At 48.8% G+C, this 22,922-nt stretch overlaps 1 protein-coding gene across 2 annotated transcripts in view; it reads left to right on the top strand.

Annotated features, from left to right (window-relative positions):
- The window catches only part of amotl2a (angiomotin like 2a), a 33,883-nt gene extending 13,234 nt beyond the window's left edge, over positions 1-20,649 (top strand). For both annotated transcript variants that reach the window (XM_070883221.1, XM_070883222.1), the window contains exons 5-12: positions 1,791-1,883; positions 9,134-9,279; positions 9,394-9,543; positions 11,021-11,211; positions 12,794-12,931; positions 14,079-14,296; positions 16,230-16,439; positions 16,927-20,649. In XM_070883221.1, coding sequence (XP_070739322.1) covers positions 1,791-1,883; positions 9,134-9,279; positions 9,394-9,543; positions 11,021-11,211; positions 12,794-12,931; positions 14,079-14,296; positions 16,230-16,439; positions 16,927-17,015 — 1,235 coding nt within the window. In that variant the 3' untranslated portion in view covers positions 17,016-20,649. The remainder of the gene's footprint in view (positions 1-1,790; positions 1,884-9,133; positions 9,280-9,393; positions 9,544-11,020; positions 11,212-12,793; positions 12,932-14,078; positions 14,297-16,229; positions 16,440-16,926) is intronic.
- The last annotated feature ends 2,273 nt before the right edge of the window (positions 20,650-22,922 follow it).

Below are 22,922 nucleotides of genomic sequence, written 5' to 3'. Positions count from 1 at the left end.
AAGTCGGTTCACGGGCTCCCAGGCCGCCTGCAATTTCTGCGGTCTGGAAGAGTCTGTGTTCCATGTATATGTTGAGTGTGTGAGGTTGCAGCCCCTCTTCCAATAGTTGAAGGGGCTGTTCCTCAAATTCTGGTTGCACTTCAGTCCCACACTCCTGATCTTTGGGCACCCTGTACGGAGGGGAGCAGGCAGGTCGGAAGGCCTCCTCGTAGGACTGCTCCTGGGCACGGCCAAGGGGGCCATCAATCGATCCAGGCAGCGGGCGGTCGAGGGGGTCGTTCAGCCCGACTGCCTGCCTCTCTTCCGCGGTTACATCTGAGCCAGGGCGTCCCTAGAGATGGAGCACGCGGTGTCCACCGGTACGCTCACGGCCTTCCGCGAGAGGTGGGCGCCAGAGGGACTGGAGTGCATCATCACCCCTGGCAATGAAATTTTAATTTAATTTAAGTTATGGCTAAAAGTTAATTTGTTTATTGTGCCGGTTTTAGTGCCCCCCATTAATAAGAGGGCACTTGATTTATGGTTTTACAAAAATAGTTGTAGGGCTGTTGAGTTGGGAGTGGCTTAACCAGTCATGTGATATTCACAAGACTCAATAAAACCCCAGCCAGTTGGGTTCAGGAGATCCATGATGAGGCAGGTGGTTGTGAGCCGGGTGGATGAACTGGTAATGTGTAGTGTGATTATTAAACCTTTGCTAATAAACCGACTAGTTCTTAATAGCAATGTTTTGTTATGAATTCTTAAGCAAAGAACCCATGAAGCAAATACATTACAGGTTCATAAATCATACTAAGACCGCAACTGCGAGCCAGAAATTGCTGGCTGATATCTCCCAAATTTCCCTTTTAATCAATTTGTTAAGATAAAGATTGTCACGATGGAGACGATCAAAAGATACAAGCAAATATGAGAATTACTCGTATTTAAACTAAATTAAAATTGTCAGGGAACTACACCTTCGAAGGGCTCATGGAGTTAATTCCATTTAAGCATTGCTCAATATATGTAACTTCAAATATTTCCAAAAATCTATTGCTTTGCACATTTGAACCAGAATGTAATATCACTATGTTTGGAGTCTAAATGGTGTCATGACTATAGTCTACCAAACTGGAGCACGTTGAGAGTATCAATGGAAGAAGAAATCTGACATTCAGCCAGTGTTAGAAGTTATCAGAAAGAGAATAAGAAACTGTAAGGGAGGATTCGGACTGATATTTCACTTGGACTTCCTCGTAATAATTAGAGAGAAATGCTGTGAAAAGGCGGCGATGAAGTTACAGGAGCTGTGTGTATTGGCACATTATGGTTTTTGCAGGCGAACTCTTCACAAGATTGATGGCGTTAGTTCATTTGAAGTACAGTTAGCTGCTTTGAGCTTGCTATTCTGCAGGTTGGCTTGACAGGGTAAATGCAGGGAGGATGTTTCCCCTGGCTGAGGAGTCTAGAACCAGGGGTCACAGTCTCAGAATAAGGGGTCGGCCATTTAGGACTGAGATGAGGAGAAACATCTTCACTCAGAGGGTGGTGAATCTTTGGAATTCTCTACCCCAGAGGGCTGTGGAGGCTCAGTCCTTGAGTATATTCAAGACAGAGATCGATAGATTTTTGGATACTAAGGGAATCAAGGGATATGGGGATGGTGCAGGAAAGTGTTGAGGTTGAAGATCAGCCATGATCTCATTGAATGGAGGAGCAGGCTCGAGGGGCCGAATGGCCTACTCCTGCTCCTAATTCTTATGTTCTTATGTCATCTCACCATTTTTCCCCCAATAAATCTTTTGCAGAAAAGCTAGATTCTGCCAACAAACTGATGGCCAGCAGAGAATGTGAGATCTCAGAAGATGGACAAAGCATTCTCAGCAAGCTGATCACTCAAAGTAAGTTCATCTTCAACTCACTGACAACTAACGTCTCTCCAGAAAAACAAGTATTTGCTGAATACGGTTCTCGTGGTTGGGTAAGAGTCCTTTTTTTCCTAAAAACAAATTCGGTTTTGCAAAAGTAAAGCTTCATCAATGAAGATTGACAGACTGAAGCTAAATGGAATGACTCAGAAGGGCCCAACATAATTTGGGATAATTAATTTATGTGCATTTAGAATAAAGCAGCTCGACAGCCAACTCTCACGGGAAGCTCAGTAAAATCAATCGGAGTGATTTTTTGTTAAATGGCTGTTCGAGGTTTCAGACTGGTTTAAGATTGTTGCAAGTGATTTATTTAGTGAAATGGTTGTTATTTTGTTGGCCGGGTATTCAGAGAGACAATGTTAGAATCCATCCAGCCCTTTCCCACTCCCATGGTATTCTTCACCAGTTTTCTCTCGTTCCCTGCCCCTCCTCATTGAGGTGTATAAAAGTATGAGGGGCCTAGATAGAGTGGATAGGGAGGACCTGTTTCCCTTAGCAGAGGGGTCAACAACCTGGCGGCATAGATTTAAAGTAATTGATTGGAGGTTTAGATGGGCCTTGAGGGGAAATGTCTTCACCCAGAGGGTGGTGGGGGTCTGGAACTCACTGCCTGAAAGGGTGGTAGAGGCAGAAACCCTCACGACAATCAAAAAATACTTGGATGTACACTTGAAGTGCCGTAACCTACAGGGCTACGGACCGAGAGCTGGAAAGTGGGATTTGGCTGGATAGCTCTTTGTCGGCCGGCGCAGACGCGATGGGCCGAAATGGCCTCCTTCCGTGCTGTAAGTTTCTCTGATTCCTCCTGAAGGTGTTCTCCTTGAATGGGACTGTTCCACGGCTCCGTCTGTTCTTTGCACCTCACTGTCTGCAGCCACCATTCACGTCCGAATCTCGGCCAAGCCAAAGCCCCTCATGCACGTCGGCACATTTCTGGCAGGCTTTATCAGTCAGGAGAAGATATGCTGGTCGGCGTGCCCACTCCTTTATACTCGGGCACTGAGGCTGCATTCGCTGCCATACTGCCCCCGGGCACAGCGGACACAGCGCTGCATTGACCGCGGAGTTCTCTTGGTCTGTACGACTCGACCAAACACTTGATCAGCTCAGTGGGGTAAATATTGTGGGCCTGTTCCAGCGCCAGCACGGGTCATCATAGGCAGTCCCTCGGAATCGAGGAAGACCTGCTTCCACTCTTAAAATGAGTTCTTAGGTGACTGAACAGTCCAATACAGGAATTACAGTCTCTGTCACAGGTGGGACAGATAGTCGTTGAAGGAAAGGGTGGATGGGACTGGTTTGCCGCACGCTCCTTCCACTGCCTGCGGTTGGTTTCTGCATGCTCTCGGCGATGAGACTCGAGGTGCTCAATACCCTCCCGGATGCACTTCCTCCACTTAGGGCGGTCTTTGGCCAGGGACTCCCAGGTTTTGTTGGGGATGTTGCATTTTATCAGGGATGCTTTGAGGGTGTCCCTGTAACGTTTCCTCTGCTCACCTTTGGCTCGCTTGGCGTGAAGGAGTTCCGAGTAGAGTGCTTGCTTTGGGAGTCTCATGTCTGGCATGTGATCAATGTGGCCCGCCCAGCGGAGCTGATCAAGTGTGGTCAGTGCTTCAATGCTGGGGATGTTGGCCTGGTCGAGGACGCTAATGTAACCAGGGGTAATCGTGCCCAGTGCATCGCTGAGGGGGCGGCTGCAGCCAGGTTATTGGAAGGCCAGAAACACCAAGGCCCGGCTTCCGGTGCCCAGCATTGGCAGCAGTGCCGTGTGCTCACCGCTGAAAACCAACGAGCAAGCGGGAACTGCCATGGAAGGAACGCGCACGGCTTGAAGTATATTGCTAACAGAGGCAGTGGCCTCTCCTTCCCTTCCCGCACCCCACAGCCCCATCCTGTCTGCCACCCTGCCATGTGATGTGGCACTTCATACTGACTCCAGTTTGGTCAATTCCTCAGGGTTTGGTCGAGTTATACAAGGGACAGTGAAAAGCTTAAGGAGAGAGAAACCGGAGAGCTAAACAAACTGCTCTTGGCGCTTGAACACTTCTCCCCTGTGATAATAAAGGCAGTCTAAATTCCTGGCATACCTCAAGTGATTGTGGCTGTTGGGTGCCTCCCTCCGCCAATCCTCAAACACCAATAATTTGCTACTTAAGTAACGCGGGCAGAGTTAATGGATAGGTTGAGTTCTGTGCAGCACAATTAGCACGCCACTCTCACGTAGCGTATCGCAAGCAGGCATGTTTGCTCTTGCCGTTGCCTGTGTGCCCTTGAGGTAAGGTCAGGAGGGAGGCAGCGAACAGGAACTGCTCGCTGGGCGATTGCTGCTGTTCCCCCGAGTGCTGGGATTGAGCCCGCTGCTGCCACACTTTCCAAAACAAATAGCCAGCGAAGTTTAAAGTGAGAAAAGTATGAAACAGAGAACCCGTTCTGCCCAAAAAGGCTGAGTGTTAAATTCTGCCGCGGTTCTGCGACCTGTGCTATGGTAGACCACACCACCTTATGTTGGCTAATATAACAAAAAAGACTTGCATTTATATAGCGTCTTTAAGGACTACCAGATGTCTCAAAGCGCTTTACAGTCAATGAAGTACGTTTTGGAGTGCAGTCATGTGTTTGGAGTGTTGTAATGTGGGAAACGTGGCAGCCAATTTGCGCACAGCAAGCTCCCACAAACAGCAATGTAATAATATAATCTGTTTTTGTTATGTTGATTGAGGGATAAATATTGGCCTGGACACTAAGATTAACTACTCTGTGTGCAGGGTCGGGTGGGATCATCACTGAAGGCAGCTGGTGTGACACAGATGGGCTCTGCGGGAAATGTTGGATATTTCGGGCTGTTTCAAGGTGTGCAGCGAGATAGGTTGAAATTGTGGGGAGGTTTTCTAGACACTGCTGGTGAGCAGACGTGTTGCTGTATGATCCCGCAGAGACTGGGTGCTGTTACTTACTGCACCCCCCACTACCCCACTAATCACTTGATGTACCAGGCTTGTAATAACTAACCCACACCTGTGCCGCATTCTGGGAATAAGGCCCATGATACCTGCAGTGCTATTTTCCCCTGCCACCCTCTCTCCCGCACTGCAGTCCCAGCACTGACTGAAACCCCCCCCACACCAAGGGGGGGGGCCTTGAGTTCCTGCTCCCCAGCCTCTCCAGGTGTGTTGGGCTTTCAGTGACTGATTGTCTTGTGCAGCATTGGTTGTCACCAGCACAGTGTGCGATTCTGTTAGTCACAGCCGAGCGATTGCCATGCTCAGTGAGCAAGCAGCGCGCAGCATAAAGGGAATGTTCGCCGTTAACCCTGAGCCAACCGCAAACTTCCCCTGTCCTACGGAGACTCTCACCTTCCTCCTGAACAGTGAACAACCAGATACTCCTAGTGATTTAACCCATTGAGTGAGTGAGTGACTGAGTGTTGTGTGACTGCGTGCGTGTGTGTGTGACTGAGTGTGAGTGTGTGGTGGTGGGTGGGTGGGGGGGGGAATGGATAGGCAGACGTTATATTTGGGAATAAAGCAATAGGTCTGGTTACATGGAAGGTGCGAAAATATTGCAGGCAGTTTGGTTAAGACACAGAAACTAGTACAGGTGCTGAGATTCATATATTGTAAAACGTAATACACATGGTGGGAAGGAGCATGGCTAAATCTAAACAGTCCCAGTGAACCCTAATGTGATCAGGTATGTATCTCCCTGGATCTGCTGAAATCGCATTAAATTAAACTGTTAAAAGTGGAGGGAGGCTCCAATCAGCCTAGTGTGTGAAAGATCAGAAAGCTCCCTCCAGGATTACTGCCGCCTCATTTCACAGAATACATCCATTGCAAACTGATCTTGGTCAGACACAGGCCCACATCCGACCTCTTCAGTTATTCCCAGTGTCCTTAACCAATATTTATCCCTCAACCAACATAACAAAAACAGATTATCTGGTCATTACCACATTGCTGTGTGTGGGAGCTTGCTGTGCGCAAACTGGCTGCCGCGTTTCCCACATTACAACAGTGACTACACTCCAAAAGTACATAATTGGTTGTAAAGTGCTTTGAGACGTCCGGTGGTCGTGAAAGGCGCTATATAAATATAAGTGTTTCTTTCATCATTTCTCGCTGCCTTGAGACCAGAAAAGGCAAAGCAATGAGTTGCTCCTTGCATGTCCAACCCTGTTCTGTCTTCAGTCAGTTCCTGCCTTTGCTATTTCTGCGAGGTACAAATCGCACCCACCGCCATTAAAGTGTTAATTTTGGTTTGCGCTGGGAGGTCGATGTGTTGGAATGTATTTGATTGTTAAGTATGTAGGTCAGGAGCGATGTGTACTGTAGTTTGTCCCATGACTTTCATCAACAGCCCAGCTTCCCCTCCCCCGCCCCACTGCCCTGAAGCACATTCTTTGTTGAATGTTGGAACTTTAGAGCAGGAAGTTAGGAGCCTACCAAGGTCATCCAGTCATTCCCTCGGGGCAGCGGGGAGAGAGGAGGAGTGGAATGTGGGTCTGTGTTGATATTAATACACTGAGCTTATAGTGGAACAGTTAAGTTGAACAGGAAAGGGTGCCAGGATTCATGATGCTTTAGCACAAATTATTTGCAAATTTGCTGAGGAACGATAACATGCGGCAGCATAAAGCCAGGCCTTTACTTTCTCAAGTAAATTGTTTTGAGTGTCGGCATTCGGTGCAGCAATTAGTATCGCTGGACTCCATGCTATTTCCTTAATTATCGCTGGCAGGAATGCATCTTATTTCGCAACCTTGGACAAACAAGATTCTCAATCTTTGTTTTATCTGCGACTATGTTCTGTGAAGCGGGGGCGTCTGTCCTGCTGTGTGAACCATCTTGAAGCGCTTGGCTGACATTACCCAGCCAGAGAGCGATTCATTCATCGGAGCTATTTGGTCCCCATGACATGGAGCACATGCAGGCCGCAGTGTTCCTTTATTGTAATTCCCCAGTTGTCCTGGGAACAACAACTTGAATTTATATAGCACCTTGTCTGCTCTCAGGTGGATGTAAAAGATCCGATGGCACTATTGTTCGAAGAAGAGCAGGGGAGTTATCCTGATGTCCTGGGCCAATATTTATCCCTCAATCGACATAACAAAAAAAACAGATTATCTGCTCATTATCACGTTGCTGTGTGTGGGAGCTTGCTGTGCACAAATTAGCTGCCGCGTTTCCCACATTACAACAAGGACCACACTCCAAAAGTACTTCATTGGCTGTAAAGCGCTTTGAGAAGTCTAGTGGTCGAGAAAGGCGCTATATAAATGCAAGTCTTTCTTTTTAACATGGGGAGATGCCCCAAGGTGCTTCACAGGACGGTTATCAGACATAAATGAACACCAAACCAAAGAAGAAGATATTGGGAGGGGTGATTAAAAGCTTGGTCAAAGACGTAGGTTTCAGGAGCATCTTAAAGGAGGAAGGGTTTAGGGAGAGAATTTCAGAGCTTTCGCCTCTTGAGCCAGAAGGTTGTGGTTCAAATCCCACTCCAGAGACTTGAGCACAAATTCTAGGCTGACACTCCAGTGCAGTGCTGAGGGAGTGCTGCACTGTCAGGTGAGGTGTTAAACCGAGGCCCCGACTGCTCTCTCAGGTGGACGTAAAAGAGCCCATGGCACTATTTCGAAGAAGAGCAGGGAGTTATACCCGGCATCCTGGGCCAATATTTATTCCTCAACGAACATCACAAAAAACGATTATCTGGTCATTATTACATTGCTGTTTGTTGGAGCTTGCTGTGTCAAATTGCTGCGTTTCCAACATTACAACAGTGACTGCACTCCAAAAATACTTTATTAGCCGTGAAGTGCTTTTGGACATCCTGCGGTTGAAACAGACAATATATAAATGCAAGTTCTTTCTATTTCCTTCTTTACGTAAGAGTAACAAACTTAGCAACTCATGTAAATTGGAAAGCTGGAAAATCAGGCAAAATGGCAGGGTTGAAAGTAAAACATTCCCCTGCAGCAGCACCTGGTGACCAGAGGAGACAACTGCAAGTCGGACAGTGTCACCAAATGTCACAGACTGTGACCTAACAGTGAGAACCCCATTAAGCGATCATTACCTGCAGATGTGGTCGGAAAAGTGGGAGGGCATGCCAAATGTATTAACATATTGATATATATCGGAGGGCTGTGCGGCTGTAATCTGAAGCATTCTGCTCCCTGCCCGAGGATGCTGCAACCAGTCACAGTCAGCACAGGAGCAGGATTTGTGTTGATACTTCTGATGTGAGCGCACCGGTACCACAGGGCCATCGGATGCCCTCGCTTACTGGTGGCTTTTGCCTCCATAGTTCAGGCTGGGCTCCACAGAGACTCCCCCAGACCCTCGAGACCCATGTTTGGTCCCGGGCTATGGTGTCTTTATATTCACTGAGAAAGAAAGACTTGCATTTACAATAGCGCCATTCACGACCACTGGACATCTCAAAGCACTTTACAGCTGAAGTAGTTTTGGAGTGTAGTCACTGTTGTAATGTGGGAAACGCGGCAGCCAACTTGCGCACAGTAAGCTCCCGTAAACAGCAATTTGATAATGACCCGATAATCTATTTTAGTGCTGTTGATTGAGGGATAAATATTGGCCAGGACACCAGGGATAACTCACCTGCTCTTCTTCGAAATAGTGCCGTGGGATCTTTTACATCCACTTCAGAGAGCAGACGGGGCCTCGGTTTAACATCTCATCTGAAAGACGGCGCCTCCAACAGTGCAGCGCTCCCTCAGCACTGCACTGGAGTGTCAGCCTAGATTTATGTGCTCAAGTTCCTGGAGTGGGACTTGAACCCACAACCTTCTGACTCAGGCAAGAGTGCTGCCCACTGAGCCACGGCTGACACTGAGGAAATGAAAGGATGAATTCCCGGGCCCAGCACAGTGCTGTAGCCCTGTCCCCAACCTGTGCTCCCTTGCACGGGATTGGTCAGTTCACCTTTTATCATTGACAAAAGAAAAAATCTGATCAGGACTGTTGGAGTTTTATCCAACGACCCCTGACACGAACTACAGTCCAGTAACTCGGCTTTGAGAGCGTCTATTTGGACTTGCTGTCCATGCAGATAAACATGCACGTCTGTTTTTAAAGGCATTTGATTTAACAATGTAAGGAATGGATTGCCATGCAGCGCTTGTGTTAAAATCCTCTGACTAATTGGGGAAGGAGCGTCACATGACTGACGGTTTTGCTGTGTTTGTGTGCTGACAGATCGAGATGAACAGCAAGAAAAGGAACTGCTTCGGAGGGAATTAACCCTGTCACATAGCAGGAATGAGGAGCAGCGCAGGAGAATGGAGCTCCTCGACCAGGCGCTCAACAGCACACAGTCCAAAGTAGTGCGGCTGGAAGACGAGGTGCGCAGCGGGAATTCCTGCCTAATTCTTCATTTAAAGCCTGTCGCGAAAAAAGTCGGGACCTGAAGCTGGGCGTGCATTTTATAAACCTCTCTCTCTCTCTGTCTCTCTCAGCTGCGGAAGAAGCGAGCGTACGTGGAAAAGGTGGAGAAACTGCAGCACGCGCTGACTCAGCTGCAGGCTGCCTGTGAGAAACGGGAACACCTGGAGCTACGGCTCCGGAACCGATTGGAGCAGGAGTTGAAGAGCCTGAGGACCCAGCAGGTAATGAACCATTCAGGCTGCCCATTCTACATCATGTTTACACCTTCATCATCATCATAGACAGGTCCTCGGAATCGAGGAAAACTTGCTTCCACTCTAATAATGAGTCCTTAGGTGGCTGAACAGTCCAATATGAGAGCCACAGTCCCTGCCACAGGTGGGACAGATAGTCGGTGAGAGTAAGGGTGGGTGGGACAGGTTTGCCGCCCGCTCCTTCCGCTGCCTGCGCTTGCTTTCTGCATGCTCTCGGTGATGAGACTCGAGGTGCTCAGCGCCCTCCTGGATGCACTTCCTCCACTCAGGGCAGTCTTTGGTCAGGGACTCCTAGTTGTCGGTGGGGATGTTGCACTTTATCAAGGAAGCTTTGAGGGTGTCCTTGAAACGTTTCCTCTGCCCACCTTCGGCATGTTTGCCGTGAAGGAGTTCCGAGTAGAGCGTTTGCTTTGGGAGTCTCGTGTCTGGCATGTGGACAATGTGGCCCGCCCAACGGAGCAGATCAAGTGTGGTCAGTGCTTCGATGCTGGGGATGTTGGCCTGGTCAAGGACGCTAGCATTGGTGCGTCTGTCCTCCCAAGGGATTAGTAGGATCTTGCAGCGACGTCGTTGGTGGTATTTCTCCAGTGACTAGAGGTGTCTACTGTACATGGTCCTTCACACACCTGCTCAGTCATAAGGAGAAGGATTTGCTGATGCAGGTTGGATTGTTGCTGATCAACAAAGTGGGGTTTGAGGGGTGGGTGATGGGGATTCTGCAGTGCAGCGGTGCTCCCTTGGGACACCGCGGGGTCTGCCTCCTGTGATTTAATGCATGGGACTGCGAGTGTCAGGTAACGGAATCACCCCAACATAGCAAAGTAGCACCAAGCTTGAAACAAAGGCGCCTGAAGAGATTTCAAATGAAAACTCACTTCTTTGTTGCATGGGCTCTTAAGAAAGAAATTGCATTTATATCTCACTTTTCACATCCTTAGGACATCCCAAAATGCGATCCAGAAGTACTTTTGTAGCGTAGTCACTGTTGTAATGTAGGAAACGCAGCAGCCTCTTTGCGCACAGCGAGCTCCCACACACAGCAATGTGACAATGACCAGATCATCTGATTTAGTGATGTTGATTGAGGGATAAATATTCTGCAGGACACTGTTCTTCTTTGAAATAGTGCCATGGGATCTTTGACATCCACCTGAGAGGGCAGATGGGGCCTCGGTTTAACACCTCATCCGAAAGACGACACCTCCGACAGTGCGGCACTCCCTCAGCACTGCACTGGAATGTCAGCCTAGATTTATGTGCTCAAGTCCCTGGAGTGGGACTTGAACCCACAACCTTCTGCCTCAGAGGCCAGAGTGCTACCCACTGAGCCAAGGTTGAGAGCTATAATATAAGTGTTTTTCTGGCATTTTAATAATATAATAGCAATTTTTTTGTTTGTTTATTTGTAATAAGAGTTAACAATGGCTTCCCCCCTCTCCCACAGCGCCAGGCGATGACTCAGAACCCCGGAGCCTCAGAGTACAGCGCTCCGGCACTAATGGAGCTACTTCGAGAGAAGGAAGAGCGGGTCCTTGCTCTGGAAGCTGACATGACCAAATGGGAACAGAAGTACCTGGAGGAGAGCACCATGCGACAGTTTGCAATGGACGCCGCTGCCACTGCTGCTACCCAGAGGTACGTGCTATGCACTGACGATGCTTTCCATCTAATCTTCCAGATCCATGAGACGCCCCCTAAACCCTTCCTCCTTCCAACTCAATGTCCATCACCGCTGCAATATATTTGCCTCATGGGTTCTTTGCTGAATAATTCATAGCAACACATTGCTATTAAGAACTAGTTGGTTTATTAGCAAAAGGTTTAACAATCATGCTACACATTACCAGTTCATCCACCAGGCTCACAACCAGCTGCCTCATCGTGGATCCCCCGAACCCAACTGGCTGGGGTTTTATTGACTCTTGTGAACATCACGTGACTGGCTAAGCCACTCCCAACTCAACAGCTCAACAACTATTTTAGTTGAAACTTAAATCAAATGTCCCCTTTTGGCAAGTGCATTAGAACCCACAAATCAACATTTTGAACTTTAACAAAACCTTAAATCAAATTAAAATTTGTTGCCGGGGTGATGCTGCACTCCAGTCCCTCCGGTGCCCACCTCTTGTGGAAGGTCGTGAGCGTACCAATGGACACCACGTGTTCCCTCTCCAGGGACACCCTGGCTTGGATGTAACCGCGGAAAAGAGGTCAACAGCTCTACAAGCCTTGAGCATACTCATAGTGGTAAACATTACAACCGCCATTGTCACAGATCCCTCAAACACTTTGGGACTTTTTGTACTAGGTGCTGGATAGCATGTGGATTTGGCACCATTTCCCCTCTTGGAGCTTTTCCTTTTCTTTTGCTGCCTTAGCTTTCAAAATGGAATATCGCTCCATTTTTTAAAAAAAGTTGTCAAAACATAAATGGTTAAACTGAAATTATATGACATAGTATTTACAACACAGAAACAGGCCATTCTGGTCCGTGCCGGTGTTTATGCTCCAATGAGCCTCCTCCCACCCCTCTACATCTCACCCTATCAGCCCATCCTTCCATTCCTTTCTCCCTCATGTGCTTATCTAGCTTCAAATGCATCTATGCTATTTCATAGAATCAGAGAAATTTACAGCACAGAAGGAGGCCATGTCAGCCCATCGTGTCTGCGCCGGCCGACAAAGAGCTATCCAGCCTAATCCCACTTTCCAGCTCTCGGTCCATAGCCCTGTGGGTTACGGCACTTCAAGTGCATATCCAAGTACTTTTTAAATGTGTGAGGGTTTCTGCCTCTACCACCCTTTCAGGCAGTGAGTTCCAGACCCCCACCACCCTCTGGGTGAAGAAATGTCTCCTCAAATCCCCTCTAAACCTTCTACCAATTACTTTAAATCTATGCCCCCTGGTTATTGACCCCTCTGCTAAGGGAAACAGGTCCTTCCTATCCACTCTATGTAGGCCCCTCATCATTTTATACACCTCAATAAGCTATTCGCCGGGACCACTCCCTGTGGCAGCAAGTTCCACATTCTCACCACATTTCTCTTGAATTCCTTATTGCATTTCTTGGTGACTATCTTATATTGATGATACCGAGTTTTGGATTCCCCCACAAGTGGAAACATCTCCACGTCTAACCTATCGAACCCTTTCATAATAGGTCAATTCTCAATCTTCTCTTTTCTAGAGAACTGAATGGCTTCTTTATTTCTGCAGAGACACCACGATCATCAATCAGTCCCCTCGCCATTCCCCCAACAGCAGCTTCAACGTTGGCTCCTTGGAGAAGCATCTTTACTACGAGAGCGGGGAGGTCATTGTGACCAGTCATCGCCATCAAGAGATGGAGAGCAGGTATTTATTTTTATTTAGTAACCTAATTCTAGATGTGTTAAGGTGATATATTTAGTAATTCCTTCAGAAGCGAGTATTTATCTCTCCTTTAAGAACATAAGAATTAGGAGCAGGAGTGGGCCATTCAGCCCCTCGAGCCTGCTCCGCCATTCAATGAGATCATATCTGATCTTCTACCTCAACTCCACTTTCCTGCTCTGTCCCCATACCCCTTAATTCCCTTAATATCCAAAAATCTATCAATCTCTGCCTTGAATATACTCAGAGACTGAGCCTCCACAGCCCTCTGGGGTAGAGGATTCAATTTGACCTCACTGATAAAGACAAGTCTTGTGGTAGTTCCTTCATAACAGTCAGAAGGTGCTGAGAGCCATTGCTGGGTTAGTGTTGCCTGAGCTGATGGCAGTCAGGGCAGGATTGGTCGATCGGTGGCCCAGGGTAAGGGAGGCTAAAGGTTAGGCTGGGTTCCCTCTGGGGATTGCCATCTGGTCACACCTGGGAGGTGCACCTGTGCAGACGGTGGGTGAGACGCTGTCAGGCTAATGCTCCAACCTTGTACAGTCAAATAATCCGCCCGCAACTCACTGCTTAACCACCATGGTGGTTCCAGAAATATGCTGGTGCTGTGGTACTGGGATCCCAATCAAAATCTGGGCCCAGTCTGTACCCGACAGTCTGTACCCAAGACAGACTGTACCCCAGACAGTCTGTACCCCAGACAGTCCATACCCCAGGCAGGGTCTGTACCCCAGACAGTCTGTACCCGACAGTCTGTACCCCAGGCAGTCTGTACCCCAGATAGACTGTACCCAAGACAGTCTGTACCAGTCTGTACCCCAGACAGACTGTACCCCAGACAGTCCATACCCCAGGCAGGGTCTGTACCCCAGACAGTCCATACCCCAGACAGGGTCTGTATCCCAGACAGTGTCTGTACCCCCGACAGTCTGTACCCCAGGCAGTCCGTACCTCAGACAGGCACCTTGAAGAACAGTGTGGCAAGGATTTGCTACTAATGAAGAATTTGCATTTAATTGATCACAAAAGGTCCACACATTTTGTTTGATTAAGATTGATATGATAGATGAAAGCCTCTGGTTTAATTGCAAAGGTGCTATAAGTAATTCTGTTGGCTTGTGGCCTTTAGGATTAAAGCCTTGCACGCACAGATCCTGGAGAAGGATGCCATCATCAAGGTACTGCAGCAGCGCTCGAGGAGGGAGCATGGCAAACCTGAGCAGCCTGCTCTCCGGCCTGCACGCTCCATTCCATCCATCGCCATGGCCGCAGGAGTGACCCCGGCCAGCTCCACCAACCAGCTGACCACCGAGAAGTCCCTCGGCAAAGCAACGAGAGGCACATCAGGTAAATACATTCCAGACATGTTTCGGTTAGCTCTGACATGACTGTCTTCTCATTTTGGCTCTTTATGGTGCAGTTGCAGCATTATCGGTGGCTCGGTGGGTAGTACTCACACCTCCGAACCAGAGGTTTGTGGCTTCAAGCCCCACTCCAGAGACTTGAGCACAAAATTCAGGCTGACACAGCGCTGCATTGTCAGAAGAGCCATCCTTCAGGCAGGACATCAAACTGAGACCTTGTCTGGTTGTTTGGTGGATGTCCTCTAGCACTATTTTTTGAAGAGAGGGCAGTATTTATCCCTCCTTTATCTCATTGTTGTTTGAGGGATTTTGCTGGGCACTTGTTGTGTAACATAACGTTAGAACAGTGATGACACTTCAAAAGTACATCATTGACTGCGGAGCACTTTGGGACATCCTGAGGTCATTAAGCTACTATGGAAATGCAGGATCTTTCTTTCATCCCTTATTGTTGGTGTTTTACACTAAGTGAGGAGAGGGGGAGTGCTGGTTTGTTTCGTCCTGCTCCGTGACAAAAATGGTACCGCAGCAGGAGGCCATTCGGCCCATCGTGCCTGTGCCGGCTCTTGGAAAGAGATCCAATTAATCCCACTCCCCTGCTCTTTCCCCACAATCCTGCAAATGTTTTTTCTTTTCAAGTATTTATCTAATTCCTTTTTGAAAGTGCTTCCACCGCCCTTTCAGGCAGCGCGTTCTAGATCACAGCAACTCGCTGCGTAAAAAAAATCTCCTGCACTCCCAGCTGGACTTTTTGCCAATTGCCTTAAATCTGTGTCCTCTGGTTACTGAATTCCCTACCAGTGGAAACAGCTGCTCCCTATTTACTCTCAAAACCCCCCACAACTTGGAACACTTCTATTAAATGGTGGTGGGATAATTCCTCACACGTTGGGCATGTTAATCTTGTACTGCTTTCGTCCATCACTGGGAACAGCTCATCCGACTGTCCACTCTGTTAGAAAATGCAGCGCGTCTCACAGGAAAGGTTAGACGAGAGTTATCGGGCCTATTGTGGTGCAACGCAAGAGTCTGACCCCACCGTAAACTTGCTGGAGTCACCAATGCTCACCACCAGTAAGAATAAGTTGCCCAATTGGCCAGCCTCAGGGGGTGTGGTAAGTTTGCCCTGTGTAAGACCCAGCTGTCGGTGCCTGTGCAGGCAATCCATTAACCTGCAACTTTCTACATCATCTAATGAGCTTGTTTCCTGTGACCCATGTAATGTATTTGCTTCATGGGTTCTTTGCTGAATAATTCATAGCAACACATTGCTATTAAGAACTAGTTGGTTTATTAGCAAAGGTTTAACAATCACACTACACATTACCAGCTTATCCACCAGGCTCACAACCAGCTGCCTCATCGTGGATCCCCCGAACCCAACTGGCTGGGGTTTTATTGAGTCTTGGGAACATCACTTGACTGGCTAAGCAACTCCCAACTCAACAGCTCGACAAAAATTTTAAAAGTAACTTTTGATTAAGTGCCCCATATTTTTGAGGGCACCAAAAACCACAAATTAAAATTAAACATTAAAGGGAACCGTATCAAATTAAATTAAAATATTGTTCCTTATTGAGATGATGCACTCCAGTGCCTCCGGCGCCCACCTCTTGCGGAAGGCCACGAGTGTACCGGTGGACACCGCGTGCTCCATTTCCAGGGATACCCTGGCGCGAACATAGCCGCCGCGGAAGAGAGGCAGGCAGTTGGGCTGAACGACCAGCAACAGCTCTACCAACCCGTGAGCATACTCACAGGTGCACACATTACAACCTGCAAAAACTACAAAGATATTAGCAGTAAAGAAAACGAACATGAGCTTACAGAAGAATCGGTTTCATTTAATGCAAGTTCTTAGGGTACAATAAATTGAAGGACTGCGTTCAGTATTTAACGTATCTTTATCTTTCCAGGTGCTTTGAGCAAAGGCTCCGCAGAGGATCAGGCGGGCATCATGGCCTCGCACCCCACGACATCCCACGCCAAACACGGGAGCAGAGATGGTAGCACGCAGACCGAGAAAATGGTGGAGATCGAGCAGTCAGCCTCGGCCCAGGAAAGCTCCAGGAACAGTGACACGGCAGTCAGCTCACGAGTCAGCAAACCCACAGCGACGTCATTGGGTGAGTGTCTGTGAGGTTGGCAGTGACACCTAGTGAGAGAGAGGGGGGAGAGTTTGTATTTGGTGCCGTGACACTGAGTGAGAGGGGTGGGTGGTTTGTGTTTTGATGCAACGATGCCAAATGAGAGGGGGGAGAGTTTGTGTTTTGGTGCAGTAACTCCGAGTGAGGGAGGGGAAGAGTTTGTGTTTTGGCGCAGGTGGGGTGGGTATGGGGAAATTGGCCTGTGATTCAGCGCCCAGGGGCTTACCGTTAAACTTGTAAACTGGGAGGCTGTGTTGATTGCCATCTCGGGGTACCTGCACACTCGACCCCTGCAGACTGGCCTCGTCTCCAGGAATTCGGGCTATGTGGTTTCGATGGGATGCAGGTGATCCTGAAACCCTGGGAGGGATGGGGGGAGAAGATGCTTTTTGTTGGCATGGGATGGTGAAGAGAAGGTAATTAAAGGCACTGACGAGGAATGTTCTTATGCTTTCCCCACGGGCAGATACCTCACAAACATCGACCCCGCTGGCTCCCGGCAACGTCAGAAACCACGAATCAACAGACAGCGAGATGGTTGAAATTCTGATCTGAAAAAGGACTCTTGTGGCAGAAAACGCAGGACTCCTGTGAAACATAAACATCTCCTTGTTTAGAAAGCCTTTTTCTCTCCCCCTCTGCCCACATGTCAAAGCGACGAAAAAGAGAGAAATGTGGATTGGGCGGACTTCCAGCCAGGACGCTGTTGTTGTGGGAAAGGCGGGTGGGGGGAGATGTAGCCTGAAGTGTACCATATCCATAAGCTGCTATAAAGACTGTGCGTTGTTCGAGGGCCCGACACATGGAGGAGCTGAGCTACTCTATGTGCCACGTCTGAGCGTACCCTGAGTGAGGGGAGCCACTCGTGAGCAAACTCGAACTTTTCAAAATGCTGTGAAGCTGCATTCGCCGAAGGACAAGGGGGTCCTGTAGCAGGAGTCAGTATTTTTTCACGCAACTGCCAAGCATAAAGGCTTCATAGCAACATAAATATATATGAATACAAATATATAGCACTAGACTGTGCTATACATAATATATACTGTACATAATGCTGTAAACTAACCTGTTTTTTTAAAACCCTCTTTGTTTCAGTTTTAGTGCAACTGAGCTAAACCCTCATGTTGCTAAACACCTCTCTTCAAACCTACCTTCTGTTTCCTGCCGGCAGCAGACACGCTCTCTCCTCCCTTGCTCTCGCCCAGCTCTATGTTTTCCATTCCCTGCCCCTGTCCGTATTCCCTGCAGATATTGCCCAGCAGTGTATATTTACAACGCCTGAAATTCCCTCTGGATTTGAAAGATTCCCAAGATTTCCATTTGTGACTGGGAGGTCCCTCCGTTCACAGCTGTTGCTGGAAGCGGAGCCCAGCAACCTTCTCAGGCATTGCGCGATGTCCATGGGGCAGAGCACGCTGTCCGTGAGCTCGCTGTCCGGGACACCGTATGCTGTCGGAGCACGCTGTCCGTGAGCTCGCTGTCCGGGACACCACACGCTGTCGGAGCACGCTGTCCGTGAGCTCGCTGTCCGGGACACCACACGCTGTCCGTGAGCTCGCTGTCCGGGACACCGCACGCTGTCGGAGCACGCTGTCCGTGAGCACACTGTCCGGGACACCACACGCTGTCGGAGCACGCTGTCCGTGAGCACACTGTCCGGGACACCACACGCTGTCCGTGAGCTCGCTGTCCGGGACACCGCACGCTGTCGGAGCACGCTGTCCGTGAGCACACTGTCCGGGACACCACACGCTGTCGGAGCACGCTGCCCGTGAGCTCGCTGTCCGGGACACCGCACGCTGTCGGAGCACGCTGCCCGTGAGCTCGCTGTCCGGGGCACCGCACACTGTCGGAGCACGCTGCCCGTGAGCTCGCTGTCCGGGACACCACACGCTGTCGGAGCACGCTGTCCGTGAGCTCGCTGTCCGGGACACCGCACACTGTCGGAGCACGCTGCCCGTGAGCTCGCTGTCCGGGACACCACACGCTGTCGGAGCACGCTGTCCGTGAGCTCGCTGTCCGGGACACCGCACGCTGTCGGAACACGCTGTCCGTGAGCACGCTGTCCGGGACAGAGTATGCTGTCGGAGCACGCTGTCCACGACAGAGCACCGGTCGCCCAGCACAGTCACAATCGGGCTCTGTTGAGCCTCCTTCCACAGGTGTTCACAAGGGGCACTGTGGTGACTGGGTACCTGTGGCCGAACGTTCTGTCACTGGCCAATTGTGCGGGTGCAACGGGATGACATCACTCACGATGCAGCGACACAACCTGTACCTTCCTGAATAGGACAAAACATTTTTAAAAATGGAACAATAAAATGGCTACCGCCCACTGATGCCACGTCCAAGGGTCTCCACGGTAACAGTGAGATGGTTCCATGCCGGGCTCTTCACGGAGCTAAGCACGCCTTGCAAACTCGCCGAGAGTTGCTCAGTACCCCTCTAACCGGCAATGCTTGCTCGCAACATATTCAACCATTCGTTGTTGGAACTTGTGGTTCAGGAGCAGGACAGGGGCATTGTGTTTACCGCTCGCCTCCAGCTTCCTGCACACCTCTTGGAACATTCATGTGCAAGCACCGTAATGGTGAAAGTTTCATTGTACACAGACAGCCCCTCGCTCCCGTCAACCAAACAGCAAAGTGCCGCGAGCTTGTGATTCGAGAACATTCGGGCATGGGCACAGCCAGCCCCAGCAGGAAGCCCAGTGCTCACATCACCCGTGCTCTTGTTAAACACATGCCCCCTGCCCTGCGTCCCCCGGGGCCCAGCCCGCCTGCTCGGATTGTGTTAGAGCAGGCACTGCCTTCTGCAGGGGAGACTCTCACACTGCAGTGTTCAGATTAAAGTTAATGGCCGGGGGTATGTGGGTGTGGGGGCTGGGGGGGTGGGGGGGGGAGGTGAGGTCTACCCCCAAGCCCTGATTCACCCCCCCATCCCCTCCATTGCCGATTGGGAATGGATGGAATGGGGGGAGGCAGCCACAGTTTCTAGGAGGAGGTGTGATCGGTGATGTGTGATACCACTGAGCGTGTCACTGGCCACCATTTCATGTATAAATCACTGGATATGAGAAGGATACGTTTCTGAGTGGATACTTCCCCCTTTGAGTTGTTGCTTGCTCCACAGCTCGTGTTTATTATCGGCTGCGTTCCATGCCCACCTTTGCTGGTTATCTCGCTCTCTCGCGTTACCCCAGCGACACATCGCTGCGTCTGCTGCAGGTCAGGAGGATGCAGAGCGATCGGGTACGGCGGGGCGATTACCCGAGGCAAAGCATGGCAGCTGGTTCTGCCACAGTTACTATTACCGCTCATTCTCAAAAACCCAACCCGGACTCGCGGAGTGTGGAACGGGTGGGTTTAAAGGGCAAGCGTACATCATCCGATTATCCCTTCTATCAGACCTGGGCTAGGGCCAAGAACAATCCAACAAGGCTCCCCCGCCTCTGGTCACGATCCGCTGACTCATTCCGGGGAATACGTGGCTGTAGGTGTCGGGTGGGGGGGGCGGGACAGTGATGCCACCCATGACCGGATAGCCCACTAGCAAAATGCCCAGGTTTATCACCTGACTTTTTGAGGTACCAAAGGACCTTGCTGGATCTGTAACCCCAGCAAGAACCATTGGGGGGGTAGCGGTACAGGTTAGGTGTATCACATTTCACCCCAGGTTTCAGTGCGTGAGGGGTGCTGTAGGGACAAGTAAAGCTGACTGGGAGCTGGACAGCAGAGGGGAGGGAATTCGCTTAATTCTGCCGTTGGAATTTGCTCAGCTTTTTACATTGTGATGTTTTTCATATAATGTGCAATTGCTGGCCATTGCGTTTACTTTGTGACAGCATTCACATGTACGTTGTTTACAAAAAAATATCGTGGAGCAAAAAAAAACGAAAAAAAAAAACTTAATATATTTTGTATGAATATTTGTACCTGACACCGGCTGTATTTTAGTACCATTGAACTTCATGCCAAAGATGACAAACTGCATTATTATTGAGTAACTTATATAAGTATTTAAATGTAAACCCTAGGGTTTGTGTTGAGGCGCCATATCCCGAGATTGCTGCAGCATTCTGTACGGTATGCAGTTATTTGAAATGATTGATGTGAACTCTTGAGACACGGGGATTTTTGTATTGGGATGTCAGCATACATTTCAGTAATAAAATCTAAAGTTAAGTAAATATCACTCCGGCCTGATTCTTGGCTACAAGCAGTAAAAGCTGAAACCCATGTACACCGAGGAAACGGGAATAAACTGCATGCCATCTTTTCCCGAGCCTGACTGGGACTCTGACTCGGAGCGAGAGCACAGAACGAGGTCCTTCAGCCCATCATGCCTGTGCCGGCTCTTTGAAAGAACTATCCAGTTTGTCCCACTCCTCCCTGCTTTTCCCCACAGCTCTGCCAATTTCCCCCTTCAAGTATTCAATTTCCTTTTGAATCTGCTTCCACCACTCACACAGACAGTGTATTCCAGATCACAACTCACCCCTGGTTCTTCTGACAATCACCTTAAATCTGTGTCCTCTGGTTACCAACCCTTCTGCCACTGGAAAAAATTACTACTTATTTACTCTTATCAAAACACATCATGATTTGCAACACCTCGATCAAATCTGCCCGTAACCGTCTCTGCTCTGAAGAGAACCCCACCTTCTCCCGTCTCTCCACATAACCGAAGTCCCTCATCCCTGTTACCATTTGGCAAAAATTTGGCAGATGGAGTATAATGTGGGAAAGTGTGAGGTTATCCACTTTGGCTGAAAAAATATAAAAGCAAATTATTATTTAAATGGAGAAAAACTGCTGCAGTACAGAGGGACCTGGGGGTCCTTGTGCATGAAACACAAAAAGTTAGTGTGCAGGTACAGCAAGTAATCAGGAAGGAAAATGGAATGTTGGCCTTTATTGCAAGGGGGATAGAGTATAAAAGCAGAGAAGTCCTGCTACAACTGTACAGGGTATTGGTGAGGCCACACCTAGAGTACTACATACAGTTTTGGTCTCCGTATTTAAGGAAGGATTTATTTGCATTGGAGGCTGTTCAGAGAAGGTTCACTAGGTTGATTCCGGAGATGAGGGGGTTGACTTATGAAGAAAGGTTGAGTAGGTTGGGCCTATACTCACTGGAGTTCTGAAGAATGAGAGGTGATCTTACTGAAACATATCAGATAATAAGGGGACTCGACAATTAGATGCAGAGAAGATGTTTCCACTCATGGGGGAATCTAGAACTAGGGGACATAGATTAAGAATAAGGGGCCGCCCATTTAGAACTGAGATGAGGAGAAATTTATTCTCTCAGAGGGTTGTAAATCTGTGGAATTCTCTTCCCAGTGAGCTGTGGAGGCTGGGTCATTGAATATATTTAAGGCGGAGATAGACAGATTTTTGAGCTATAAGGGAGTGAAGGGTTATGGGGAATGGGCAGAGAAGTGGAGCTGAGTCCATGATCAGATCAGCCATGATCTTATTAAATGGCAGAGCAGGCTCGAGGGACCAAATGGCTTACTCCTGCTCCTATTTCTTATGTTCACCTTACCTGGCGATTCGACACTAGCTGGATAAACAATGAGTGCAAATCCTGGATGTTTCAGTCGGGAGCAGCAATCTCCACATACACTGGAGACTAAAGTTCATACCATGCCTTCCCAAAAAATGCCTTTGAAGGTGTTGACTGATAGTATTTAAATGTTGGGTCTTACAATATAGGACTCTGGGCCCTATTTTCACTTTAATTGTTTAAATGCCTATAACCTATAGGATCTCTGAAAAACAGGGAGAGCGGACCTAAGGGAGGGAGGGGTTCAGTAGGAATATGTATCTGTGTGTGTGTGTGTGTACTAGGCGTATGCAGCAGAGCCTGGTCTCCAGTCATCTTGGATCCCCTTGCCATTGGACCAAGACCTAGCTCTGTCAAGCACGTGTGGTGGCTGGTGTGCAACGGCCACCACACGTTAAAAAAATTCCACACACAGGCATCTTCCATCCTTCAGGATGTTGTTCGGGACCTGACATCAGTCACCTTAGAACTCATTTTAGTGTGGAAGGAAGCCATCCTCGACTCCAGGGGATGACCTAAGAAGAATAGGATTGAGAAACGTGGAACAGGAAAGGCCATTCAGCCCCTCGCGTATATTCTGCTAGTCAATTATATCATGGCTGATCTGTACCTCAATCACATTTTCCTGCCTTTTCTCCATAATCCCTCGATACCCTTACCCAACAAAAATCTTATCGATCTCAGTCTTGAAAGCTCCAATTGACCCCTGGCATCAACAGTCTTTTGGGGGATAGAGTTCCAGATTTCCACTATGCTGTGTGTGAAAAAAATTACTTCCTGGTTTCACCCCTGAATGTCCTAGCTCTAATTTTAAGATTATGCTCCCTGTTCTTTCGTCATTAATACCCTCTGGCCTAGAAATTGGATATGGCCCAAAAATAGGCGAGGATA

The sequence above is a fragment of the Pristiophorus japonicus genome, chromosome 6 (assembly GCF_044704955.1).
Source record: "Pristiophorus japonicus isolate sPriJap1 chromosome 6, sPriJap1.hap1, whole genome shotgun sequence".
Classification (NCBI taxonomy): Eukaryota; Metazoa; Chordata; class Chondrichthyes; family Pristiophoridae; genus Pristiophorus; species Pristiophorus japonicus.
Note: the sequence above shows the minus strand (reverse complement) of the source record. Positions and strands in the feature narration are given on the sequence as shown.